Source organism: Orussus abietinus, unplaced genomic scaffold (assembly GCF_000612105.2).
Source record: "Orussus abietinus isolate OABI.00-Male unplaced genomic scaffold, Oabi_2.0 scaffold885, whole genome shotgun sequence".
Taxonomy (NCBI): Eukaryota; Metazoa; Arthropoda; class Insecta; order Hymenoptera; family Orussidae; genus Orussus; species Orussus abietinus.
The window spans coordinates 4465-15634 of NW_019395036.1; the positions used below are offsets into that span (position 1 = coordinate 4465).

At 41.1% G+C, this 11170-nt stretch overlaps 1 protein-coding gene across 2 annotated transcripts; it reads right to left on the bottom strand.

The window, feature by feature from the left end:
• Positions 1-586: 586 nt before the first annotated feature.
• Positions 587-10394, bottom strand: LOC105698962. 2 transcript variants are annotated; one of them, XM_023433611.1, is made up of 3 exons: positions 10274-10394; positions 6660-6863; positions 587-1871 (listed from the first exon to the last, which is right to left on the bottom strand). In XM_023433611.1, the coding sequence occupies exons 2-3, from the start codon at positions 6838-6840 to the stop codon at positions 1210-1212; spliced, it is 843 nt and encodes a 280-aa protein (XP_023289379.1). In that variant the 5' UTR covers positions 6841-6863; positions 10274-10394; the 3' UTR covers positions 587-1209. The 2 variants fall into 2 exon arrangements, with proteins under 2 accessions (XP_023289379.1, XP_023289380.1); XM_023433612.1 differs by lacking the exon at positions 10274-10394 and adding an exon at positions 7680-7731.
• Between the last annotated feature and the right edge of the window lie 776 nt (positions 10395-11170).

Consider the following 11170-nt stretch of genomic DNA (forward strand, 5'->3'; position numbering starts at 1 on the left):
ACGTTTCTTATCGGCTACTGAACTACTATTTTTTTCGGATATCTGAAATTTTGGATTATCTGATGTGTTCATTTATTATGTGTTAATAAGCGTATACTAGAAGAAATGTTTTCACCTCAAATATTCCACTTCCAAATATCCGGAACTCAATAAAAGAAGTGTCGAAGTTCCTCGCCAGAGGTCGCATCGAAGTAATTAGTTTCTCGCAAGCAAGGAAATACAATTTATTTGCAAACGTATGTAATGGATATATTACACTCGCAGGAGTCAGCAGGGGCGAAAATAACTGTCATAAGCGATCATGAGATCGCAGTACGTCTTTACATTGTAATTAAACAATTTATATACACGAGTCGACGACTTGTTCCTCGAGGAACATCGCAAGTGCGTTCCATTAGGTCGGCCCGATTATAAAATTAATAACTTACTATCGGAGGAACGGGAACGCAGGGAAGACATTGAAAATCCTTAAAAATTTTTCCGGGAATAAATTATACCGTAGAAATGGAATATTACAGACTCAGATGGGAAAATATGGAAAATACTTTCACCAACGATTGCAAGAGAATGCTGGCTTGTCCCGGGGCTAACGCGTGTTTTTAGAGGAAAAATTTAGTTCCAACTAAAGGTCACAGATGGCGGCGCTGGTCCTAAACAGTCGTTAGAATAATGAATTCCCGGGATTTCGACGGTTTAACATCGATCTCTTCATCTTTACTTTACCGCAATGATATATGGAGCGCTTCGGTTCGTATAATTCTCAACGTAGACTGTAAAGGACTCAACATAAATATAAATGACGATAACGTGACGCATTAGCTTATGCTACCCTTTAAGTATTCAAAATGACGTTACCACCAGAAAGGATTTAGATGAATTTTAATATATCGACGTCGAGTAAATTTCCCAGCGCCATTCATATCATCTTAAGACACCGCTATTGTGTTGTGTGGCATTTTTCAACCGTGTTTTCTCAATGATCCCTGGGACTGAAACGGTTAATCATAGTTCCGCGCTCCACCACCGGTACTAGTTAGTACCACCTGCGGTACCAATCGGATCTCCACCTTGCAAAGTCCACATCATCCTTCCGACGCGTTCCCATCTCCATCGGCATCGACCCGGCCCTAGCTCCGAAACTATCGAGGAACTCGTCATGAGTTCGGAAGCAAGGCTATCCGTAACCCTTCGGGATGACTAACGAGTAAATTAGAAGGTGACGTGCTTCTCGGCCCGTTCTGCCCTGACGGAGACCTTCTTGCTGCTGCTGATGGACTGGTGCAGATCCTCGCTGGCGGCGACGTTCTCGTTAACCAGAGCCCTAAGGGCAGCGGCCCTCCTCTCCCTCTTGGCCTGCCTCTCGGCCATCTCCTCCATCTCCGTCTCCAAGTCGTTGAGTCTGGCTTTGGTCTGCTTGGCCCTGTTAGCAGCGGCACCGGTCAGGTCCTCGTCCACCAGCTTGGTCCACCTGGACAGCGAAGGCTTCTCCTCGGCGCCGTCGTCTTCGCCCAGGAACTTGGAGCGGCGCTTGAAGGCGCTGTCGGCCTCTTCCAGTGCCGTCTTGGCCTTTGCTCCAAAGCTGTCCAGGAACTTGTCGTCGATCTCGAAACGCGGACGCCGGTTGTTCTCCAGGTCCTCGTCGAACCCGATGGCCGCCACCTTGGCTTTGAAGCGGCGCGTCGTGGAGGCGACCTCGCTGGCGAAGTCGTCGGCGAACTTGCGGCGGGTCCGCTGTCCACGGCTGTCGAAGACGGTTTCCTCGTCGTCGAGGAAGGGGTCGGTCGGGGGTTGGGTGCGGGGGCGAGGGTCGATTTCGAGGTCAAGGTCACGGCCGTAGGAGCCACTGCGGGAGCCGGCAAGGTCGCGGGTGCCTGCAAACCGATCAAAAGTCATTGCATAGTGCGCGCCCTCCTCTGCGCCGACCTTCCCCGTGGTGGACGGCCCTGAGGAACGACCGTGACGCACCCTCGAGAATATTCCCTATTTCGTTGGTTAAGAGCTTACGTTCAAGTGATATGAAATCCCCCTCAAACCTGGTGATTTGTATAGGACACTTACTTAACCCTTTGAGCGCTAAGCCGTTTCGGCGTTTGGGCGAATTTCATCAGGCCGTGCGAGCAATATTGGACCAAACGTCGGACGCTCTTATGGGTTCATAGAGCTCAAAGGGTTAAGGGGATGTCAAAGTGGCATCGAAGAGTTCTCGTTCGTGAAACTTTTCCCCAAACTGGGTGTACCGAATCGATTCAAATTTTACAATATAAATATGGAGGGTGTAAGGGAGGTCCTGAAACTCATGAAATTTCAATTATTGAAAAATTTGTTCAGTGACATTTTTTATATCCGTTAGAGAAAATGTAATTTCATGAGAGTCAGGACCTTTCTTATAGCCTCCACGTTCACGTTGTAAAGTTTGAAACGATTCATCACACCTAGCTCGGAAAAAAGGTTCATGAACGATTGACTGTTCAGATGCCACTTTCACATCCTCCTAAGGGTTTTGCGCCGAAATGGCTGAAATTGTAGCACGTGTCTCGTGAGCACTTTCAAAATTTCGATTCTTAGGCAACATTTCTTTTACTTAGCCTGGACCAGAACCAAAATGGCGCCGAGTTCTTATATTTCGATCGATATACAATTATTGAAAGTTCCGATGTGAGAAACTAAAGTGTGATAATTGCATGGTAATTTAGAATGCTGTGGTAATCGAAAAACGCGCTTTTTAACTTGATGAGGGCAAAAAAGTGGCTTATAAGCTCCTGTACCCAGAATATGGGAATATGAAGTCTCGGAAACATACGTTTATATTTTTAATAAAAATTAAGTAGCTTATTTGGAATTAAAAAAAAAAGAAGTTTGTTTCTAATAGGCTTTCGGAACGTAATCCCCCCTTTTCGTCCTGGCTCTGAGTCTCATGTAACACGGTTTCACTCAACACGGCATTTTCTAGGAACATTTACCGTGTTATAGGAGGGTTACCTGTACAAGGTTACAGAAATTTCAATGAGAAATCTTGGGAGTTTCAGCATCGTATTAGCGTTAGTTAGGAATATTCTCGATAAATCGTCATTTCCTAGAGGACTTTGCGGAATACTTTCGAATTACGGTTCTACAGTGTCTACCGAGGAACAATAAGTGGTGGTGGAGAGAGAGGGGAAGACGGACGAGGAAATCTACGAGGCAATATTGAGCATCTACGGAGTCAAGTCCAAGTGCTCCAGTAGAGTCAATCAAGAAGATGAAGGATGCAGGATACTGACTTTGCGGAATACTTTCGAATTACGCTTCTACAGTGTCTACCGAGGAACAATAAGTGGTGGTGGAGAGAGAGGGGAAGACGGACGAGGAAATCTACGAGGCAATATTGAGCATCTACGGAGTCAAGTCCAAGTGCTCCAGTAGAGTCAATCAAGAAGATGAAGGATGCAGGATACTGACTTTGCGGAATACTTTCGAATTACGCTTCTACAGTGTCTACCGAGGATAAGTGATGGTGGAGAGGGAGAGGAAGACGGACGAGGAAATCTACGAGGCAATATTGACAATCTACGGAGTCAAGTCCAAGTGCTCCAGTAGAGTCGATCAAGAAGATGAAGGATGCAGGATACGGACTTTGCGGAATACTTTCGAATCACGCTTCTACAGTGTCTACCGAGGAACAATAAGTGGTGGTGGAGAGAGAGGGGAAGACGGACGAGGAAATCTACGAGGCAATATTGAGCATCTACGGAGTCAAGTCCAAGTGCTCCAGTAGAGTCAATCAAGAAGATGAAGGATGCAGGATACGGACTTTGCGGAATACTTTCGAATCACGCTTCTACAGTGTCTACCGAGGAACAATAAGTGGTGGTGGAGAGAGAGTGGAAGACGGACGAGGAAATCTACGAGGCAATATTGACAATCTACGGAGTCAAGTCGAAGTGCTCCAGTAGAGTCGATCAAGAAGATGAAGGATGCAGGATACGGAAGATGTGGTGTCACCCTTCGTCTTATGGGACGTTCCGCAGCCTTCGAGATGAGTTTGGTTGGACCACGGTGGTCGAAAATTGCCCTCGGCACAACGTCAATCCTATTTTCGTCGCCATCTGTACGATCGCCGCTTCGGAATCCCTCGAAAATCGACTAAACCTCGAAAATCTCGAATTCGGTCCGCATGATCCTCACGTTCAACTTATTTCCTTAACATCCATTTGGTGATTCTTCATTTTCTAAATCTCTTAAGGCGTCATACGCAGTTGCCATAGGCGAAATTCAAGAATTTCCTTTCATAACTGAAATGCATTTTTTAATCGAAAACAGAGCGTCATTTAAGCCGCTCAGTGCACACATCGACTAACTCCACTTTTTGAAAAATCTTAAATTTAGGTGTCAAAGCACTTGGTATAGTCATAACTTTTTATATTTATAATATCTCAACTTTTTTTTGTTTTATGGAGTTAATCAATGTGTGCACTGAGCGGCTCATTTCATAGTACAATTATTGAACTTACCCTAGTAGCAGAGAATAATTTCTAAATACTTTTTTTAATCCTTGCTAAATATCTCAAGCGACAGATTTTTTAAGATGTCTCCTAGATTTCATTCAGATATCTAAAATATTTGTCGAAAATCTTAATGACATATTTAGTTTTAATCATTTAGAAACATGTATCGAAATTATATTTTTTAATTTATAAACATGTAATAAAAATACATTTTTTACTTTACGATTATTATCGGATACTTCATTTGGTATCAAAAAACATGAGAGAGTTTTTACAATATCGAAAATATTCGGTATTTCGTGTAATACTATTTGAGACATCGTGGTCACCGCAAAAAGAAACTTTTAAATATATCTTACAAATTTTTAAACATATCTTGACGAAAAAAATTATATATTAAGTTCAATAATTGTACTATGAAATCGCGCTCTGTTTTCGATTAAAAAATGCATGTTGATTATGAAAAAAATTCTTGACAACTGCATATGACTCCTTAAAAAACCAACTGGGACNAAATCTTAAAAAATCTGTCGCTTGAGATATTTAGCAAAGATTACAAAGAAATATTTAGAAATTATTCTATGCTACTAGGGGATAATCGAATAATATGACGGGGTACGTAGCATTTTCGCGCCAAACACATGTTATGGTACATATTATAACATGCACTTGGCACCAAGTATGTTTTGGAACACGTGGAAATATAGAATCGAACGTCCCACGGTTTCTTTCAATTCGTCGAATGAATTCAGCTTCAAAGTCTATTAAAATCATCGTGCCATATTTTACATATTTTAACCTGAATAATTTGCGGGATAACTTGCGACCTTAGTCCTTGGTTTAAATTCCGCCATTGTTTGAGAAATTTTTAAGCGGGTTTTAACGATCCTGGGCACGACGTTTTGACGGTGATGGAAAGTTTTATTTATATGCAAATGCTTGGAAGATATATTTTAGTACACTGTTGGCAGTTACTGAAATTATTTTGTTAAAATAATTGTAATACATTGTAATTCCTACAGCGTTTATGAAACGAAACACCACGTCGATAGCCAAATGCGATATATTAATAAAAATACTCTTCACGATCTTTTTTGTGTATGTTTAGTTACATAACAACTATTCAACCAAACAACTACTACGATGGAATTTTGTGTTTGAAACGACACAGAACACTGTCTACGTGTATTCTACCACAAGTGTCTACGTACTTTACACGACACGGTTGAATTAAACATCGTGCATTTAAATCTTTATACCTTCAAAAACATCCTTTCCACCCCTGTCAAAATTCATACCGGAATATACGTAAGATATTATACGTCAAATATCGTACAGAAACTAAAATGGCCGAAAATTCATACCGGAACGTACGTAAGATATTATACGTCAAATATTGTACAGAAACTCAAATGGCCGAAAATTCATACCGGAACATACGTAAGATATTATACGTCAAATATCGTACAGAAATTTAAGTGGCCGAAAATTCATACCGGAATATATGTAAGATATTATACGTCGAATATCGTACAGAAACTCAAATGGCCGAAAATTCGTAGCGGAACATACGTAAGATATTATACGTCGAATATCGTACAGAAACTTAATTGGCCGAAAATTCATACCGGAACGTACGTAAGATATTATACGTCAAATATCATACAGAAACTTAAATGGCCGAAAATTTATACCGGAACGTACATAAGATATTATACTTCAAATATCGTACAGAAACTTGAATGGCCGAACAGTATACTGCGACTACTGGAGTCAAGCATTCCTATAAGCTACCACATTACCGATATCTAATCACGTTTTAACTCAATATCCTCCACGTATCTAATTCTTAAAAAAAAGAAAAAACGAATAGAATGAAAACAAAGTATGTCTGCCATCGCCGTATCCTAACTCATGCCGGGAAGTCGAAAATTGTTAAACGAAGGATTTCGTATTATAACTAGACGCCGCGCGAGGGCGCCATGACTACGTGAACCAAAATGCGAAGACGCGCCACTCGTGACCGCATCGAAACGTCGAAATCTCCCATTTAGGGCATTCTCTGCACAGTTTGGGCGTGTCTCTCGGTAGGTGACATCACATCAAGATTAAACGGGAAGGCAGGGGGCACGTTCATTCCTCAAAACCATTTTGGAAAACGACTGAAGAGGTTACCGAAGTCGGTTCGCCGGGCCGCGATCTCGTCGGCTAGGGAATTTCGCGGCTCCGAGAAGAGAGGACGTCCGCTGTACTTCCGGTCAAGGTGATCCACCATGGGCTTGTAATACGACTCCCCCTTGTCGTAATTGCACCCATAGACGCGCGTACGCGGCCTGCTCAGGATCGGCCTTGACATCTTGATGCTGCTCGTCTACTTTTCTGTAATGAAAATCCTTCCATTAGTATCTGTTGATGCGATGCACACGCGTTATGGCAAACTACAATTTTTATACTAAAAATGAGAGCTACGGAGAGCTTTCGCGCAATGTTAACTGTTCGATTGATTTCTTTGGTTCTGCAGGTCTCCTTCGAACAGGAGACCGTAACGTTATTGCGGAGACGTGTCGCTTATAATCTAAAGACATTTATTCGAGAACATTGAGCTTCTTCACAGTTCCACACATCTCAGGGCTCTTGCCCGCTCAACAAATTGAGCGCACTCATCTCTCAATTCCCAAAAATCTTAAACTAGCCGACCGAACTTTCCATCAGCCAGCTGAAGTCGATATGCTGATCAGCACTGCCAGGTCCTGTCGATGTTATGTATCGGACAAATCGATCTATCGACCACAAATGGACCAGACTTGATTTTACAAAAAACACATTTAGGTTGTGTTATCGGCGGCAATGTGCCTTCAGTTGCATCAGCATCGAGGCATCATCAAACTTATCTTTCAAATTCGATCGCCTTCGATTTGACTAAATTTTGGGAAATTGAAGAAGTAAGCAGTGCTCCACATTTATCGCAAGAGGAAGCCGCATGCGAGCGACACTTAAAATATCAGAGCTCGACGCCATTTTAGTTCTGGTCTGGGCTAAGGTAAACAATTTTTTCCAAAAATCCAAATTTTTAATGTGTCAGGACAATTCTTAAATGGTCACGAGTCATGTGTCAAAGTTTCGAATAGTTAGGTCTAATACCCTTAAAAAAAAATGTATTCGAATCGACTGATTTGAAAGGGGGTTTCACTTCACCTTAAATCTTGACGCATATGATTTTGCACGCTCAGATTCACCGGAGTCTATGTAAGATGACCTCTGAAGGAACGTCTATTTCTGCAAAATATTTATAAGTTTGCAGTTGTATCGAAGCTTTATTACGCCAACATTCGAAACGAACGTGACCGGAAATTGTCGCTTAATAAACCTGTCTAAGCTAGGAAAGCTTTTAGGAAAATAGTCACTGTTTCTATTTTTACTCCTACATTCGATACGAACTTTTAAAACTGCACCTTTGAATTGGAATTTAATTTAAAATTCATTTGTGATAATTGCCACGTCCAAATTAATAAAAATATCAAGTGTAAGAATAACAGTTGTTTAAAGTTAAAATAGTACAAATGCATGAGAGAAATATGTATGTAATTTCTATATATGCATTAGCAGCTCTGAAAGGGGAGGCAAAATTTTGTAGCTTAATTTTATATTTTCTGGGCCACTGATTTCTTACAACTTGTACAATAAATTGGTCGACAAGATAATTACTTATTAATAATAACGGTCCTATTTTGTTAAAAAATTCTAATCTCGAGAAGAGATTCTGTGGTAAGTGAATTATAAAGTTGTACCTGGATCTTAAAATGTTTGCGACTTCAGTTTAATGTTAAAGCTGAAAATAATTATTTCTCGGATAATATTATAACTAGAAGGCAAGTGAAAATAATCTTAGCAGTCGAAATCCAGATAAAAAAGTGGTCTCAAATGTTACTGCATTTTCTTTTTGGGTTACCTATAAGTTGAAGAGATTCGGAGATATTACAGAACAATCTACGAGGAAAACGGAACCACATTAGAATGTTCAACAGCATCGCGGTAAATAGCAAGAATCATTTCCGCGGGTCTGCATTCCAAATCTCGAAAATAGAATGACTTTCGCGATGAATGCACCCCTGGTGAAAGTCCGAGATAGAATTACCAGAATTTCTGAATAATTCATGATGCGCTTCATGCACGAGTACTTAGGCCAGAAGCTATTACTCTCAGAGATTTAGGAAAACTCTTCAATCAGGATGAAAACGAGCTACGCTAATGGTATATAAACATTAGGTGGATAGAAATGGTCGCGATAATTTCCACGATACGTATAAACTGCAATGAAAATTTATGAAGAACCTTTAATCGAGGTAAAAAAAATAAATCGAGGTTCAGTTAAGATGAAAACCAGCTACACTGATAATATATGAACATTACGTGGATAGAAATGGTCGCGATAATTTCCACGATACGTATAAACTGCAATGAAAATTTATGAAGAACCTTTAATCGAGGTAAAAAAAAAAAATCGAGGTTCAGTTAAGATGAAAACCAGCTACACTGATAATATATGAACATTACGTGGATAGAAACGGTCACAATAATTTCTACGATACGTATGAACTGCAAGGAAAATTTAGGAAGAGCTTTTAATCAAAGTGAAAACCAAGTTGTGCCGTTAACCAATACCATAAATACCAATGAATAGAAACTGCTCATAATATATAAGAGTTTCAGGACCTAGCTCGAACAATTTAGAATAACGTAGAAATGTAATATTACAGAGTCAGATGGGAAAATATGGAAAATACTTTCACCAACGATCGCAAGAGAATGCTGGCTTGACTCGGGCGTTAACACATATTTTTAAAGCAAACATTTAATGCAGATAAACGTTACAGATGGCGACATTGATCCGTCAAAGTATAAACAGTCATAATTTCACGGGATTTCGATAGTTTTACATCGATCTTTTTATCATTACTTTTCCGAAATGACATATGGAACGCTTCATTTCGTACAATTCTCAACGTAGACTGTAAAAGATTTCAACATAAACATAAATGTCGGTAACGGGACGTGCCAGCTTATGAGTATTCAAAATGACGTTATTACCACCAAAAAGGGTATAGACGAATTTTATTTATCGACCTCGATTAAATTTCTCAGCGCCTTTCATATCATCTTAAGGTGAAGTGAAACACGTCGAGGAACTTGATCAACGTCGATAAAGAAAATTTTTCTAAATGCCTACGTTGCCGGGTCGAATTATATTGGGTATTGTACCAAATGGCATACTCCACCTGTCGTTTTCGTACATTAATTATAAAGAAATCGAAGTAAAACACCAGAAATCCTCTGGATTCATGCTTTCTGGGGCTCTAATTGACTGCAGACGGACCCCCTGCGCCATCTGTGATTTCCAGGTCAATTAAATTTTCACTCCGAGATCTCGTATTCCCATCGTTTTAGCATAGAAGCGCATACAACCCTTTTTTTGCCCTTATCCCGTTCAAATGCGAGTTTATCGATTACCAGAGTGTTCTAAATTGTCGTAAAGTTGTCCTGACCATTTCGATTCTCATATCAGAGCCTTCGATGATTGTATATTGATAGAAACATGAGAGCTCGACGCCATTTTCGTTCATGTCTGGGCTGAGTTAAAAATTTTTTTAAAAAATCCAAATTTTTATTGTGTCAGGACAATTTTTAAATGATCACGAGTGATGTATCAAAGTTTCGGACAGTTTGGTCTAATACCCTTAAAAAAAAGTGTTGTATTCGAATCGACTGATTTCAAGGGGGTTTCACATCACCTTAATCCGCGGTGCTGTTCAATTTTCAGTCCCCGAGACCGCCCCACGTGGCGATCGGGTTATCGAAAAAGAGCTCGTCACTCAAGGCGGAATCGAGGCAAAGAAACGGTTCCGCGGGTTAGTCGAGAAGGGGAACGAACGGGTTAAGTTAAGATGCTCGAGTTTGCGTCGGAGCCGAGCGACCAGTAAAATGGAACGAGGGGCTATGCGCCGTGTAAAAATAGACCGCATCTAATTTGGTGCCCGTGAACTGAACTGGCGCGGTACTAGCGAGGCCCGGACACCCACCTATGCCTACTATGAACCCCGCCGAGTTCTCCAACGACGGAACCTGATTCGCGGACATCTATTTGGTTACGTGTCAAATGGGTCACCGATATTCTTTCGCGACGTGATTGTCTCTTTTTAGGCGATATGTACCCTGGGGGACATGAATTCCTTCCCATCGCATTGACGACGCCGCATCCGCAAGAGAAGCATTCATGCCCGCAACTATACCAAGTGGAATCGTACGCTCCTACTGAAAACCACTCAAGTAAAGCTGTGGTTTTGAAGCTGATGTCAAAGAATTCAGAAGTCCCATAGGTGCCCAGATCCTGTGTTAGCGTTTGATGCTCTAAGAGTTGGCTAACAAACCAGAACTGGGGGTAAAAGAGAGATCGCATGTGTTAGCCAACTATATCTCACATACGGAAGGAATCGTAGGCTCCTACTGAAAACCACTCAAGTAAAGCTGTGGTTTTGAAGCTGATGTCAAAGAATTCAGAAGTCCCATAAGAGCCCAGATCCTATGTTAGCGTTTGATGCTCTAAGAGTTGGCTAACAAACCAGAAGTGGGGGTAAAAGAGAGATCGCATGTGTTAGCCAACGATATCTCACATACGGAAGGAATCGTAG